Source organism: Lepidochelys kempii, chromosome 19, assembly GCF_965140265.1.
Source record: "Lepidochelys kempii isolate rLepKem1 chromosome 19, rLepKem1.hap2, whole genome shotgun sequence".
Lineage (NCBI taxonomy): Eukaryota > Metazoa > Chordata > Testudines > Cheloniidae > Lepidochelys > Lepidochelys kempii.
This window is the reverse complement of record NC_133274.1, coordinates 13,073,395-13,090,253: the sequence shown is the minus strand read 5'-3', so window position 1 is coordinate 13,090,253 and position 16,859 is coordinate 13,073,395. Positions and strand designations below refer to the sequence as shown.

The 16,859-nt window shown below is 51.2% G+C and overlaps 1 protein-coding gene across 16 annotated transcripts in view; it reads right to left on the bottom strand.

Moving 5' to 3' along the window:
• Window positions 1-16,859, bottom strand: part of PTPRU (protein tyrosine phosphatase receptor type U) — a 320,906-nt gene that overhangs the window by 212,365 nt on the left and 91,682 nt on the right. For all 16 annotated transcript variants that reach the window (XM_073317468.1, XM_073317470.1, XM_073317476.1 and 13 more), the window contains exon 2: window positions 2,512-2,640. In XM_073317468.1, coding sequence (XP_073173569.1) covers window positions 2,512-2,640 — 129 coding nt within the window. The remainder of the gene's footprint in view (window positions 1-2,511; window positions 2,641-16,859) is intronic.

The following is a 16,859-nucleotide window of genomic DNA, read 5'->3' as shown; positions in this document are numbered from 1 at the left end:
CTCCCAGTGGATCAGTATCACTAAGCCTTTTGTTATAGATGGGGAACTGAGACAGGGAGGTGATGGGGGGGGTGTAACTTGCTTGAGGTCACACAGAGTCTAGGCTAGGAACTGAACTAAAATCTCCTGAGTCCCAGCCCGCTGCATTCACCACAAGGCCATCCTTGCTATTGAGATGCACCCCTTGACAGAAATCCACAAAACACATCCTAGTCATAGAATCATAGAATATCAGGGTTGGAAGGGACCCCAGAAGGTCATCTAGTCCAACCCCCTGCTCGAAGCAGGACCAATTCCCAGTTAGATCATCCCAGCCAGTCATCTCCAGGAGTTCAACCAGCATGAGACAGGCCCCAGGAAAATCACGACACTGGCTTGGAAATCGTGCATTTTAAAAATAATACACTTTGGTTTCTTGGTATATTCCTTCCCGGTTTCAAAGCTAGTAGGTCACACGCACTTTCTGGTTTCAATGCTTTCTCCACAGCCACGAGGGCTAGCAATGTGCATTTCCTCTTCACTGAAAGGTGGGCTCCTCCCACATTCACCTGGCTCCGGAAGCTGGGGCCTGAAGACCAAATACTGCGAGAATCGCGATAAAATGAAAAGAGCCAGTAACACTGTGAGCACGCACCCCCCTCCCATCGGAGTGCAGGCTGCTCCTTTAAAAACCGCCACGATCCCCTCGCTGGAATAAAGGCAACACAAATAACTTTTTGAAAACGAAAACGTTCCTTTTGGAAACTAGCAATGGTTCATGTTTGGCGAGACGGGGTCCTAGCTGCAGAGGCTCTGGCTCCCTAGTAGATGGAGCGCAGCGTCCAGCAAGCACTGCTCTTGGAATCACAGCATGGCTGAGGAAAAGGAGACTTGGGCTGAACAGGGGGACGCTGTGGAGATGCAGAATAGGGCACAAGGTGCTCCCACCCCCGTCTGACAGCTGCGAGGGGTCTCCTTCGGGTGGGGGAGGTGGGGTCAGTGTCAGGCCTTGGCTAGCAGGGGGCATCCTGCCACCATCACCCCAGCCTGGAAACTGGAAACCACAGACAAGCCTCCATTTTGCATGGTACCAGTGACTGCAGGCAGTACAGCCCTGTGGGGTGGATCCATGTGCGGCAGACAATACACATGGCTCCTGTAGAATTCAGACACACATGGGGAGCCGGGCTAGAACCCCAGACCTTCGGCTCCAAGCCCTTGACCCCTAGAGAGTCACTCCAGCTAACACTGGCTATAGGTCCCTTATCCTGTCTGTGAGCCCAGCCACTGGAGGCCGACATCACTCACAAAGCCAGGACTTCCCACAGCCAGGTTGGATTGTGCCAGCGTCCCCATCTCGGATGCCCCATGGGACACGCTACGGCAGGCTCAGCTGATGGCCATCCCACTCAACCACATGGCAAATTCCTATCCCTGACCCAAGGGCCAGGCCAGCACACCTCCTCTAGCAGGCTGAGGCTCCTGGGACGAGCAGGGCTCATCCTCGCAGTGCAGGGCATCACACATATCTGTGAGACTGAGAACTCAGCACACGTCTGACACCAGGGACAGACTCACAGCCTGTCAGGTGCTGCTAACCGCAGGCGAAAACAGTGGGTGCCGCAGAACCCCGAAAAGCCAAGAGGACAGTCCCTGTCACTGCTGAGCCCATCAGCCTGACTCTCCGTCACACTCACCTTGTGCAACACCTTCCAGGCCGTGCAGGATAAAGCCAACAATACAACCTCGGGTGCAGGGACTGAACCTTTGCAGCTATTGCATGAGCCACAGGCCAAGAACTTACAGGCAGGAATTAGCCAGTCAATTCATCTGGGGGAATCACATGTAGCTCACGGGGGACTCAAGAAGGGAACACAGCGCAAGCGTCACCCAGCAGCACTCGCCTGCACACCTGCTGGCCACAGCCCGGACCTGATCCAAAGATGGGAAGAGCAGCATTGCAGCTTTGTTACTCCAGGACGCTGCACTTGGCCCATTCTCCCTCCCCACCACACGCAGGCATGTGCCCTTGTGCGCACCGCATGAGCGGGAGTTACGGGACAGGGCCTTTTATCTAAGACAACGAGGGGAAAAAAATACTGCTTGCAAGATCTTCAATGATCAAAGCACAGCTAAACTTATGTCACTTAGCACCTGTATCTTTCTCTCTTGGAGGGTTTCAGCTAAGCATTAGTCTCTCACACACACACACAAAGTATAATTTCATGCTAAAATGGCATCAAGAAAACTGCACATAAGAAAGAAACAAGGTACTGTCTTCCAGAGAGAGCACAGCATGGGTGTCTCCTCTGTAACAAGCTGCAACAACTCTGAGAATAGACGGGCTGCTGCCTCGACAGACTCCGTACTGCGGATCTGCTCCTAGCAACTGCGGGAGCCAGTGGGGAGGAGGTGGCCTGCTCTGTGTTTGGGCAGGAGGGGATCCCATAGGTCTGACCTGTGGAAAGTTCAGAGGGGCTCAGACTGGGAGGTGTTAATGGGAGATCTGGGGGATGGGAGAAGATGACTCACCATGAGGAAGGTCAGAGGTCAGGTGAGGCATGACATAGCTCCGGATTAGCTCCCACTGAAAGTCGTCGTCCTCCCGTTGACTGTACTCACACTGGTTTAAATCCACATCTTCCTCGAAGGTGCAGCCGGCTGCCGTGGGGAGAGGGGGAGAGAGAGAGAGAGAGAGTCAGTGCCATGGGAAATGCAGCAAGCTTGGCCGCAACGGGACAGCAGCAAAAGTGCCAACGGGCCCAGGTGAGAGAAAGGAAAAAACTTCATGCCTGGCTGAAACTACCTGCCAGCCCCCCTCTCAGATGGCATGAGGCAGGCAGACCCCCCAGGGCAGGGCTACGGTAGGAGAACTGACACTTCCTCACCCTGACAGGACTTGACTTCTAACCCTAGACATAACAGCAGGCTGACGTGCGAATCTCCACTCCCCGGACTTCACAGGGCAGGTCTTGCAGCTAATACTACACACAGATCCCAACATGCGCGCGCACACACACACACACACCCACACCCCCACTCCCCAGCAGACACAGACCTACACACACACACAGATCCCAACACAACACAAACACCTCAGCGGACAGAGGCCTCCCCTCTTTCTAAAGCCACCTTCTCCCCTTTAAGCTCCCCACAAGCAAGCCCAGAATAATGCCCATCGTTCCCTAGCCCAGTCCCACGTCTGAAGGGGACCTGGGGCTGACAGGGGCACTGAGAAGATTATTCAGAAGGCAGCAGCTGGAAAACCTGGATCATTTAAGCTTTGCATTGGTGGCACTGAGCCTGCCTTGCCCTCCTACAGGCCCTGAAAAAATGAGACACCGTGCAGAAAGATGGATTTTTAAATGGAGATAGCCAGGTTATTTCTTGACCCCACAGCAGCGGAACTACAGGGCCAGGGAGGGAGGCGGCACAGAGCTGGGCAAGGCCCCAGTGGTAAGGTCAGCTCTCCTGTTCACACCCAGGCAGGGATCAATCAGGATGGATGCTGCTCCAGCCCTCCAGCATCCTCCAGAGCAGCTATCCTCCATCAGGAGAGGAGGGGCAGGGAATACAGGATATGCACACATACAGGATGTAGGCAGCTACTCCTCCTATGGGGGCTTATTCTAATGCAGACCATAGGGGGACCCCATGTGGCGAGGCGAGGCAGCCCAGGCCACGTTAGGGTAAAGCATTACACCAGAACTAACACAGGTGATCGGCACCTGGCTTGGCCTACCCTTCAGTCCCTAGCACACATTCAGACCCAGTCCTCATCAGCTGCGATGGGGCCCCATCCCTCTTGCCTGCAAGGAAGCACCAACAAGGATGATGCAGCTAAACTCAGAGCCTGGCATTGCTGTTTGTCCCCAGGGAGCTGCCAGTGGTTTTCGGGGACGATATTTAAGCTGTTCTATCCCGGACACGTGCAGTTCAGAGGGGAATAAAGTGATGGTTATGAGGAGTCTGTTTTAAATGCAGCATAAAACGGCAGCCGGGTGACCAGAAAGCAACAGACACGGAATGAGACGTTTAGTACCAAATACAGCCAGGATGAAACACAGACATGGGAATGGCAGTCTTCGGGGGCAGACGGGGTCATGATCCCCTTGCTGATTGGTTATGTTTCATATCTAATCAACCAGCCTTAGAAAATAATGAACCGCCTGTGAGGCTGGAAGGGAAGGCAGGTTGCATGCCTGGTGAACCCCTGCCAGCTTTGGGAACAAAGACACCTCTTGGACCGACGTTCTGCATCGCGCAGCTGTATGATCACTGCAGTTCACACATGGGGAGGAATGTAGAGACAGCACCGATCACGTTTGGATCCAGAGCAGGTTTGGGTCCACACCTGCAGCAGAGTTCCAGGATGCTGAGATTATCTGGGAGCAGTTTGATTGGGTATTATAGACATAGGGGACAGCCACAAAATGTGGATCTGAATTCTCACCCCACTCCAAAGTTCAGGGGTAGGGTGATCAGAGCCAGTCTCAAGTGCAAACACCTCAGCTACCCGCCCACATCCCTATCGCTGCAAGGCCAGCTGTCACTCACAGCCGCTGGCCCCCAGCATTTTAAAGTGAAAGACAACAATGGTCATAATCTTATCTCAATGGAATGACGTACAGCTCCGTGCATAGCGCTAATGGGGCAGAAGGAAGGAATAGGGTTTGCCAAAAGGGTAACGTTGGCAGAAGGCAAAATGGGGGGAGGGGTCCCAAACTTCTCGAAAGGGCTTTACAGAGAGCAAAATAAAGCAGAAAAGTCAGGCTAGAAACCAGGTGTCCTGCTGCTGAACACTGAACACTGCACCCCACTGGCTCCCTCGACTGCAGAGCGGGGAAAGGCACTTGACTGAGCATAGCTAATGCCAGCAAGCCTGGTTAGAAAATGCCCAGAAACACCGGCGCATACGCAAGGTAAACCAGCTTTGTGATTCCGTCTGATATAGCCGAGCGCAGTCCCTAGCCTCCCACCCCCCTCCAGCCTGCAGAAGGATGGCGCTCTGATGTCTCATCCTATGAATACTTCCCCCATGGCCGGGACCCGGGGTGCTTTTATGTTCAGTCATCTGTGCACCAGCCAAACCAAAAAAGGAGCTGGGGATTTGATTTTGTACAGCATGTAACTGGTACAGCTTGGCTTGTTAAACACTGACCTATTGTTCCATTAAAGCCACAGATTAGACGCAGGCTAAGGCTTCGGTAATAATTAATACCGACCCCCTGGGCTGAGCAGAGCAGCCCATTAAGAAACCCCTGAGCAAGCACAAAGAACAAAGGCAAATACCCCATAAATAGGCCGGTGTTCAGGCTCTGCCCAGCCCTTTTTATTATTTCATTCGCTTTTTCCTATTTTTCCACAAATTACATCAGCCAGTTCTCACCGGGGCTCAGGAATCTGTGCTCAGTCAATTAGCAGCTTCACTAGGGCCTAGCATGGAAATTGCTACCCAGGCAAGTACCAGGATGGCTCTACAGCCTGTGGGACATGCGGGCCAGAGCACGGGGCTTGGCACCACTAATGCCCCGGAGTGGATTTCCCTACTCCTTAAGCAGGGAGCAGTGGGTTCACAACCACAGGCCCGGCCTGCCCCCACATGCAGACAGGGAGCAGCCCCTTCCAGCCAAGAGCCTATTGATGGGTGCTGGCTGCTGTGTGCACGCTTTGTGTGTGCACACATGCTGCTCTTCCCACACACGCCAGTGAGCATGGTGGCATGCTCATTCCACCACGTGCCAGCACCCCAGCGCCCACACAGCTCGCCCCTGGCACTCACAGACAAGGGCACTCCCCTCAAACAGGCACCCATGAGCCCCACACCTCACATGCATATACACGGCCCCTCAATACTCACTCACACGCTATCCCCCAACACACACAGATGCACCGACACCCCAACTCCTTGAGGCGCAGTCTCCCCTATACAAAGGTAGCTCCGACCACCCACACATACACACCTCTGCACCCAGTTGAACTCCACCTCTCTGTGCGCCGTGGTGGGTGGCTGGATACTCAGCAGCAGCTGGGCTGCAGCAGCTCCAAAACCAGCCTGGGTATGCCCAGGGCCCTGAGCTATTCCTCCAACTCCACCACAGAGAACAACTCGTGTCGATCCACCCTGAACCAGCCTTTGCCAAAGGCCACCACAAGGCTCTGCCAAAGTTCCCATCCCACCGGCTAACTAGACGCTCCACCACAGAGGTGGCTTGGTCCAGTGAGCAGGGCCCCAGACTAGGACTTGGGAGATCTGGGGCTACTCTCAGCTCTGCCACTATCCAACTTGGGCAAGTCCTGTCCCCTCTCTGTACCTCAGTTTCCTCTCCCAGCCTCTCTCTAGTTAGATTGGTAACTCCTGGGGGAGGGGCGGCTTTCCACTCTTTGTACCTAACCTCAGTGTAACTGGCAGAGAATCTTAGAACTGGAAGGGACCTCAAGAGGTCAACTAGACCAGTCCCCTGCACTTATGGCAGAACTAAGTATTATCTAGACTATCCCTGACAGGTGTTTGTCTAACCTGCTCTTAAAAATCTCCAATGATGGAGATTCCACCACCTCCCCTAGGCAATTTATTCCAGTGGTTACCCACCCTGACAGGAAGTTTTTCCTAATGTCCAACCTTGCTGCAATTTAAGCCCATTGCTTCTTGGCCTATCCTCAGAGGTTAACAAGAACAATTCTTCTCCCTCCTTCTTGTAACCACCTTTTATGTACTTGAAAACTGTTATCGTGTCCCCTCTCTGTCTTCTCTTCTCCAGACTAAACAAACCCAGTTTTTTCCCCTCTTCCCTCAGAGGTCATGTTTTGGTTGCTCTTCTCTGGACTTTCTCCAACTTGTCCGCATCCTTCCTGACATGTGGTGTCCAGAACTGGACACAATACTCCAGTTGAGGCCTAATCAGCGCAGAGTTGAGCAGAAGATTTACTTCTCATGTCTTGCTTACAACACTCCTGCTAATACTAATGGCATACTAATGGTATAATTCATTTACATCCATGTCTAAACCAATGTAGAAAGCCAGTACAAAAGGCTTTGTGGTGTAAGATCGGCTATCTGCAGTTGAGTTAAACCTGGTCTCAGCTGACTTAAGATAAACAAAATCTTCCCTCATAGGACTAGGGAAGACAATGTGGACGAGAAGCTGGATATGAGTCAGCAGTGTGCCCTTGTTGCCAAGAAGGCCAATGGCATTTTGGGATGTATAAGTAGGGGCATAGCGAGCAGATTGAGGGACGTGATTGTCCCACTCTATTCGACATTGGTGAGGCCTCATCTGGAGTACTGTGTCCAGTTTTGGGCCCCATACTACAAGAAGGATGTGGATAAATTGGAAAGAGTCCAGCGAAGGGCAACAAAAATGATTAGGGGACTGGAACACGTGACTTATGAGGAGAGGCTGAGGGAACTGGGATTGTTTAGTCTGCGGAAGAGAAGAACGAGGCAGGATTTGATAGCTGCTTTCAACTACCTGAGAGGTGGTTCCAGAGAGGATGGTTCTAGACTATTCTCAGTGGTAGAAGAGGACAGGACAAGGAGTAATGGTCTCAAGTTGCAGTGGGGGAGGTTTAGATTGGATATTAGGAAAAACTTCTTCACTAGGAGGGTGGTGAAACACTGGAATGCGTTGCCTAGGAAGGTGGTGGAATCTCCTTCCTTAGAAGTTTTTAAGGTCAGGCTTGACAAAGCCCTGGCTGGGATGATTTAATTGGGGATTGGTCCTACTTTTGAGCAGGGGGTTGGACTAGATGACCTCCTGAGGTCCCTTCCAACCCTGATATTCTATGATTCTATGAGGCCTAGTGGCTAGGACACTGGGCTACGAGTCAGGAGATTTGGGTTCTAGTCCAGGCTCTGGCCTGATGGGCGACCCGGGGCAAGTCAGTATAATAAGGAAAACCACACTGGATTGCCTTGCCAGGAAGAGGAGTGCTCCCTGCCCCCTATGCAGCAGGGGGCCCTGAACTGCAGGATCACACTCCTGTTAGACACAAATTCCCCTGCAGTCAGGCTCCTCCAACCGCAGGGAGCAAGGAGGGCTCCATGGACCCAGAGCAGACACAGTTGTGTTGCACACAGGTCTCCCCAAGGCCACCAAAAGGCTCTGTCCCACCCAGTGCTGCTGGATCTGCACCCACCCAAAGGCAAAGCAATATTCAGTGCTGACAAATGGACAGGGTGCCTGCCTGCACCCACAGCTCATTTAATACAAGAAATGAACAGAAAGTGGGTCCCAGTGCGCTGGAGTGGGTGCCTGCCACATGGGCAGGCTGCTGTCCACACCTCCCACCTGATTTAAGGGCCTGGCTAAAGGGGTGAGGCAGCACACGCATCAGCACATTAATCCAGCTGGCAGTTCTTTGAAGCTACACCAGGCTCTCCCCTTGTGCCAGCCAATACAGGAATAATAAAAGAATCACTTTTTTAAATGCATGAGTGCAACATTGATTAGTCTCCTTAAAATGCCTGGGTATGTGTCATCCCAAAAGACCCCCCAAAGCACTTTCTAAATAGCACGCAGTACATACGAGGAATGGCTTCGCCTGCCACTACAATGCAGCCACCTTAGGGGTGTAGCATGGCAGCTGCTTAAACAACCCACAGCAACATTGTCCCCACCAGTTTAGGGCAGGAAGTGAAGATGGGACTATAGTCCAGGGAAACTTCCAGGAGGGATTTATTGGGAATTGCATGACATCAGGATACCTAATTCAGGCCTTGATTTCCCCTACAGGACCATGGTGTCTCAGCACTCACCAGGGTCTCAGCTTCACATCCCACCCAAAAGCCAGTACCTCCAGGTGCACAGAGCCTGCCTACCAGGAGTAATACAGAGGCAGTAATGGCACCTGCTGGGTGACCAACAGCAAGCTGAGTTTTCATGGCAGTTCTCTCGTCGCATCCAGGCCAAAGCAGGCCCTGCTTCACTTACAAGAACAAACGCGAGCACAGCCACAAACGAGGGGCCGGGGCCACAGGGAGAGGAAAGGGTTGACGGTGCGTGCACTGCTTACTCCCCAGAGTTCCTCCCCGCACTCTCAAAAGCGAGCTCAGCCTCCGATGAGACGGACACACTTAGTGCAGTTTGGCTTAGAAAGGAAAGGGGGAGGAGGAGCCGTGAGAGAAGCAGATAAAATATCAGCATGCTGGAGCGAGGCAGCCGCCCCCTCATTCGTGAAGCTGAGCACGGACTGAAGCTTGGTGAGGGTACAAAATACTGAAATCCCGTTCCCCAAACACACGCATTCCCAAGGGGATTAGAAGTGGAAATACTTTGGGAGGAGGTGCAGGCTTTTCTTTGATGTTTCCAGCCGCATTTTACACCCACTAGGGGTTCAGAGAAGGGCCAGGAAGATGCAGAGTTACCAGGACTAATCCCAGTTCTGGAAGGGATTAAACCTTGTGCTCAAGGTTTAAACCCATCTCTGCTAGCGACCACAATTCAACCCATGGGAGGGTGGGACAGATTACCCCACAGCTGTTATGGTAGCATTCTTCTTACACCTGCCTCTGACACATCTTCTGCTGGCCACCATCAGAGACAGGACAGTGGGTCGCGTGGCCAGTCTGGCAGTTCCAGGCCATCCCATTTTGGAGTGATTCCCCACCGAGGCTCAAGCTTTATGTTGTTTGCCTGTTAGGAACATCAGCATGAGATGCACAAAGAGGTCGTTTGAAGAACCACTGAAATACAAACACAGCCCTCCCACAGCTGAACTCCACGGCCAGCCAGCTGCCCTTCTCCGCGTGAGCGGCAGCAGGTAGCTTTGTTATGCTCGCAAGTTTTTATCAAAACATTTATTTAAAAACAGGTTGTTACAAGAACTAGAGCCAAGGTGCCAGACACAGGTGCAGTCTGGAGGATGAAACTCACGACTTCATGTAACGGAATGCGGCTGCAATAGGTGCACCAGGTTTGGCGTGCCCTCTAGTGGCAATTCTGATTATAGTACTACTTGGAACAGGAACTTGCCCGCTAATCAATGCTAACTAGAATCCTTAAAGGAAATTTGGGGTGGGCGGTGTTTGGAGATTGAATTGGAGGCCTCAATGCCTCCATCTTCCCTACAAAAATCCTGCATCTGAACACATTATTGCCATCCCCACGTGTTAAAAATAAAAGCACGAATCAGGAGCCCACAAGTTATGAGATTTGCTTAAAACCATCAGATTACAAAAATACCTAGGTGCTGGCTGTACAAAAAGAACAAAAAGACAATCCCCGCCCCAAGGTTTTTCCAGTCTAAGCATCAATTGAAAGAAATAAAGAACAGTGAAATCTAACAGTTACTTTGCAGTTTATGTTGGTGACAGTGGACAGGTAGAACCATTTCTTTGACTATTTGTCAGAATCAACCTTCCCCACTCTTCTCCCCACTGCAACAGTTTTCAAGCTTAACTGTGGTGTATCCTGCATCCAGCCAGGTACTAGACCCTACAAGCGTTTTCAGATCTTCCCGCTTTTACTGCACCAGCTTGAGAGCAACTAAGAAATTATCTAAAAAAGAAAAGGAGGACTTGTGGCACCTTAGAGACTAACAAATTTATTTGAGCATAAGCTTTCGTGAGCTACAGATCACTTCATCGGATGCATTCAGTGGAAATTATCTGTAAGACTTTGCACCCAAGTTATACTGTGGGAACTGGTGATGTCACATAAGAACGGCCATACTGGGCCAAACCAATGTTCCATCTAGCCCGGTATCCTGCTTTCCCACGGTGCCAGATGCTTCAGAGGGAATGAACAGAACAGGACAATTTATCGAGTGATCCATCCCCTGTCATCCAGTCCCAGCTTCCAGCAGCCAGAGATTTAGGGAAGCCCACAGCATGGGACTGCATCCCTGACCATCTTGGCTAACTGCCATGGATGGATCCATCCTCCAGGAACTTATCTAATTCTTTTTTGAACCCAGTTATACTTTTGGCCTTCACAGTGTCCTTTGGCAAAGAGTTCCACAGGTTGACTGTGTTGTGTGAAGAAATACTTTACAGCCAAAGCTATGCAGGAAATAGCAGCTGGGGCATAACGAGGAGGAGGAGAAGAGTTTTCAGGTGGGATAACACACACTTGCCTGTCCCAATACGTGTTTCCCTATTTAGTGCCCTTACAAAGGGGGCACATTTGCAGCCCAGCCAGTAAATTAGCACAGGGCAATGCCTGGGGAGCCAGGTTCTGCAGGGTAACTGAGACCAGAATCTGGCCCACCGCATTCTGAACATTTTAACAGTCTGGGATTTACGCTCTTTCAGGGCTTGTTCTAGAGAACAGGCAGGAGGGGCATGAAAATATAAAATGCAGATAAGGGCAGGTTCTGCCACTTTCTCCCACTGCCCCCATTCTGCTTTTAACCCCATGTGTGTTTTGTTAATGCACCAAAGGTAGAAAATGAACACAGCTCTCGCACTGGGCCTTGCCAGGAGATGGATTTGCATGTAAGCAGCTCTGGGAAGGCAGCACTTTGGAGAGAAGCTCTTAATGAGTTTTCTGTGTATCCCCGGGGCGCTGCACCACAGCATGCCTGGGCCACCACCCACCCGAGGGCACTTCCACCACACAGAGACGGCGGACGCTGGCAGACACCATCTCGAAGGGCAGATTCCCATTGCCTGCCCTTGTTCACCGTCCCTCCAGCACCACTATGTTAGATGCTGCCTCATTTTCCTGTTATGAGACAATGGGGAATGTCGCCTTCTTCTAACACTGAACAAGGAGCTCTGGGATATCAGGATTATCCCTAAGGCTAATGGCCCTGCTTCAATGTAGAGCTTCTACTTAGAACCTTCCCCAGGCCTCCCCTCCCCTGGCTTGCTGGTACAGTTTTAAAGGAAAAATACATAGCCAGTAGATTCTGCTCATTAGCAAAACTGATGTCATCTGAAGGTTGCCAACAGGCGGAAGACAGGCTTGCAGGGCTGCAGCCCGGGAAGACAGCGCTGGGATGTGCACAGTACCTCTCCCTGGAGTCCTGGAAGCCTGTGGCTAGGCAGGGAGGCTGCGGGCCTAATCAACGCTAACTAGAATCCTTAAAACCTCCACAGGGAGGTTTGTGAGGCTTCAACCAGGGAAAGTGCATGAAAAAGTTGTCAATAAGCAGTGTTGAAGTCAGTGGGGTGGGATTCCAGCAAAACGTTTCTATTACTGGGAAGTTGTTAATATCAGGATTGCTGTTAACCAGCAACAGCTGTAAACACACACACACACGTGTCCCCTCTTGCTCCACATTTCCAAGCCCCCAGACCCTTTCCCTCCTCCTCTCCCGACTCCAGAGCGCTTGTTCGCTATTTTCTTTTACTCCGGACAGAAGCCCGTGCTCAGACCCTTGGCCAGCACTGTACAGGAACGGAGTTCGAGTCTCCCAGTGCGCCAAGCTGCAATGATGGGGAGGGCAAATTCCATGCTGGCTACACCACTTTCCATGGGTCAATGCCACCTTCCTGCTCCCTAGGGGTAACCGCTTTTCCCTGGGGCTGCCCTGACCGCTAAGACAGACTAGGAAGCTGCTGCACCTACGGGAAGCCGCAAACCTCCTCTGAATTCTCTGATTAAATCTAGCTGCTCCTCTGAGCAGTATTAACGGTGGGGACAGCACGCCGCAGTGTCTACATCATGCCGTCAAAGCTCAGGAGCCAGGCCCTGAAAACCAAGCGATTAAGAAGAAAAAAACCCTCATGATTTTTAAGCCACAAGACCCCAAGCCTTCTGGTTCCTGAGCCTTTCTGGGCCACGCTTTCAAAGTTTTGCGCTGCAACCATGCGGGCTAAACCAACTTTTTCTTTTTTAATGAAAGTTGCTGTAAATCACATGAGTCCAAGCACGGGGGCTTTGGGAAAACCATCAAGACTCACAATAAAGAGAGCCAAAGCTGGCAACCCTGAAAAGCAAAAGAGAGAAACAAAAAGAATGAGAAAAAAAAAAGGGGAACCCCCCGAAAGCAGATGAAAGAAAGAACTATTAAGTATGAAGAGGAAACCCACTGCCAGCAGGGTCCTTGCTGTACCCCCCTGCATCCCCAGCGGAGTTTGGCTCCTTCATCCTGTCTTAGCAAAGGGAAACCTGGGCACGGAAGGTAATTTAAATTAACAGCAGTCAGCACAGAACCACTCGACAAGCAGAGGACCAGACTGGAGGAGGGGCCGTTGGAAAAGAACAGCCGCCCGCCCTGCCTGTGGGGTCAGAGCCCAGGCTCGGTGCTTGGTTTTCCCAAAAGGGGGGGAAGTTTTATGACAGCTCCCTGCAGAGCCCAAGCAGCGCTGGTTGGCAAGTAGCATGCCATGCCTCTCACCTCTGGGGTGCCAGTTTCCCACCAGCTTGGGGCAGTGGAGACCAAAGCTTGTTACCACCTTACAGCTGTTTGATGACCTTTGTGAAATGAGTCTGCTGAGTCTCAGCCCATGTCCCCATCTCAAAAGCCACCGCACACCTGGCAGATTAGGTGAATTAACAGGGCTTTTCCCTCCTAGCTTTGCAGGGAGAAAGAATGGCCTAGTGATTAATGCACCAGACTGTGCTGCAGAAAATGAACATTCAGTTCCCCGCTCTACCACAGACTCCTTGCGAAATTTCGCACAAGACTTTCTGTACCTCAGTTTCCCCACTGCAAAAATAGTGATTGCAGGCTTTGCCTGCCTCCTGTGAGGCAGCATTCTTTCCTCTCTCCAAGATGCTTGGTTATTTGTTTGGGCTCCCCAAGAGGACCATCACCTCTGCCAGTTGCTTCTGAAGATACAGAAGCTGCTATTAGCCAAATCGAAACATTTTCACATCCTTGCCTAGAAACTGCTTACCTCTGATCAAGAAATTGCCAGTGAAAGCCTGTCATTCCATCTAATATGTTGCCATAATGAAACAATTTTTGCTAGTCACCAGCGGAAGCTTAAAATGCAATTATGTGGAATGGATATTTCGCCAGCTAATACACAGCTGTCCGAGCCAATCAATCTCCCCTCCTTGGACAGGTTGATTGTTATTGCTCTTTATGCGTGGGCCTGTTCTCTCTTCCTCTCCCCCGATCTATAGCTGAAATGAAGCTAGGCTGGGTGGGATGCTCCGTATTGCCAACAAATTTGTACATAAATGCACACGGCCTTGAAAACAGCTTCCCTGGTAGACAGCATGAGAGATACAGCAGCCTGCTGCACTTTGGTGCTTGGCCATTAACTCTTACACAGCTGCTGGAATGGAAAGTGGTTAAAAAAAACCCAGCTAATTGTTTGTACTACAGTAGCAAGTAAGGCCACCACAAATTAAATCAGGGCCCCATTGTGCTAAGCGCTGTACGTGCATATAGTAAGAGACAGTCGCTACCCAAAGGGCGGGGGGGGAGAGATAGCTCAGTGGTTTGAGCATTGGCCTGTTAAACCCAGGATTGTGAGTTCAATCCTTGAGAGGGCCCATTTAGGGATCTGGGGCAAAAATTGGGGATTAGTCCTGCTTTGAGCAGGGGTTTGGACTAGATGACCTCCTGAAGTCCCTTCCAGCCCTGATATTCTATGAAAAGGGTTCACAGTGTAAACAGACAGCAGTGGACAAAGAGGGAAACCAAGACACTGAAATCCACTCAAGGTGATACAGCAAACGAGAGGAAGAGCCAGGATTAGAATCCAGCTCTCCTGATTCCCAGCCCAGTACCTAAGCTACTAGACCATAATGGAGATCTGGCGTGATCCAGCAACCTTTAAATCCTGCTGACCACTTCCTAAACCCCTATCTTCTCTTTGTAATGCACTGGCCTAGTGCACGTGATCACAACTCCCCTAATGGCTTGTTCCAGTCATTATTACAGCCTGCTACTCACGGCTCAAGGAGCCCTCCTTTAACTCAAGCAGAAAAGGCTTGTGCTTTTGTTATTAAAGGTGCCAGGTTCAATCCCCACTCCTGGAGGGGGTGTATAATTATGCACCCATGGTATATTACAGGTGCATTACCATTAAAGTCCCGTGGCACTATGCACAGAAGAAGACTATTTTCCCCTTATGCACCAACCAAAGTTCCTCACCCAAATCAGACTGTGCAAAAGTTGGCTGCTCCATCCACCCCAGCGCTGGTTGCATTTCTGTGGCCCTGCCATGAAGAATGTCAAGGTGACGTTTTGATTAATATCCCACCTTCCCTCCAATCTCAGCAGCTGCTCCTCTCAGGTCAAGGCTGATTCAAGGGCAGAGGGGCCAGGAGGAGCTGCATAGACTGCTCCATGCCCTGTGGATTGCTAGAGCAGGCGTGGCCTACAGGCCTCTTTCCACTGCAAGACTGATAGCACCGTAAAAATTAAGATTAAAACAGATGAATTCCAATGTCCCAGCTATAGATCTCATGGCCGCTATTTAGAAGTCATCATCTTCCATCAGCCACGGAAAGAGAAATAGAATTAGCCCAGTCCCCAGTTCCCTGCCATGCCCAGGGTCAGGTTCATAGGCTGAAAACCTCAGCTCTAAGCAGAGCTTTCAAAAATCAAGGCTTTTAGTCTGCCTGGGTCTGAAGCATCAGCAATCGCTGCTTCACCAGTCATTCGTGACCAGAGCAGCCAGGACTCCTGGGTTCTGCCGCCAGCCCTGCCATGCAGAGTTCAAAGTACCCATCTGTACAATGGGGATAGTTATATCCATCTATGTACTGGGCAAGCAGGAAGCCCTGTCAATTTCATGTACAAAATGCTTTGAGACCCTCAGATGCTGGGTGCTCACACCATCCAAAATGCTTGGACTTGCGCTCGCTCGGCTCTCCTTTTGCAGTACTTAAGCAAGCGAGGATGCTGGTTACCCTGACCAGAAGGGGAAGCAGTTGGGTAAAACACCAGTTGAGAGATGAACCGATCGTTTCCTTTCCCCACACCGTGACTGAGCAGGTATCAGGCGGTTTGGAGGAGTCCCCAGTGGTTTCAGAGTTGAAGATGCTGGCCTGTCCTTCCAAATTACAATCATTAAGCACCATTTTGCGCATCTCACCCAGCCCAGAGGACCAAAAGACCCAGGCAGCAGTCTTTCTTCATTATACATCCCCATGATGTCTACAGGAGCTTTGCTAGAACAACATCTGTCCTGGGAGTGCATTAGCACATGTCTGTGTGTGCTTTCAATAGAGGCCACATGCAGATGGGCTCAAGGCTGCTCTCGTGAGATTTACAGGTCAAGTCCACGCTCACTGATTGGTTGAATCCTGTTGTTCAGATGAACATCCAAGATCCCCAGCTGTTGAGAGCAGCCTAACACTCCCCCCTAGCGAGCAGGTGGGCAATACGGCAGGATAGCCACATTCACCCACTGGAGCACCTGCCACAGTGAAATCAGCTGGGAGCTCCTGACAAACCGCCATGGGAGAACTCCGATTCGCCATGCTCCCATTGATCGAAAGCACCTGATTGCCCAACGGCTGGTTATGGGGTTATCCTGCCAGAGCTCGTAAACTCTACAGGCCGTCCGCTTCCCATGCAAGCCTGCCCCCAAAGTAGCTCCCCCCGTGTGGAGTTTAGTAGCTCCAGGAGTTGTCTGGTCAATAACAGGGAGGCCTGGATGATCCAGACTCCTGGTTTAGCAGAAGGTTTATGCGTAGCCTTAGCGCTAGTGTGAAACGAGGTTCTGCTGCACTTAGGGATGTCTCGTACACGCTGAGAAAGGCAGCGGGCAATTCTGACACCCAGAGCTGTATGATGAGTCTGTTCCAGGGTGCGACTCTCAAGTTCCTCTGAGGTTTGTTACATTTGGGATGGTGGTTGAGCAACCCCAAATGCACGTTACCTCCCCTCCACCCCATTGGAGCGAGCCCTGCATGGGAACTCTACCAAGACCTCCCACATCACAGCTCGAACCACAAGGCAACCCAGCAGGCCACGCCAATTAACTTGTATGCAATGTACAACCATACAGACTCTTGCCTAGCCTA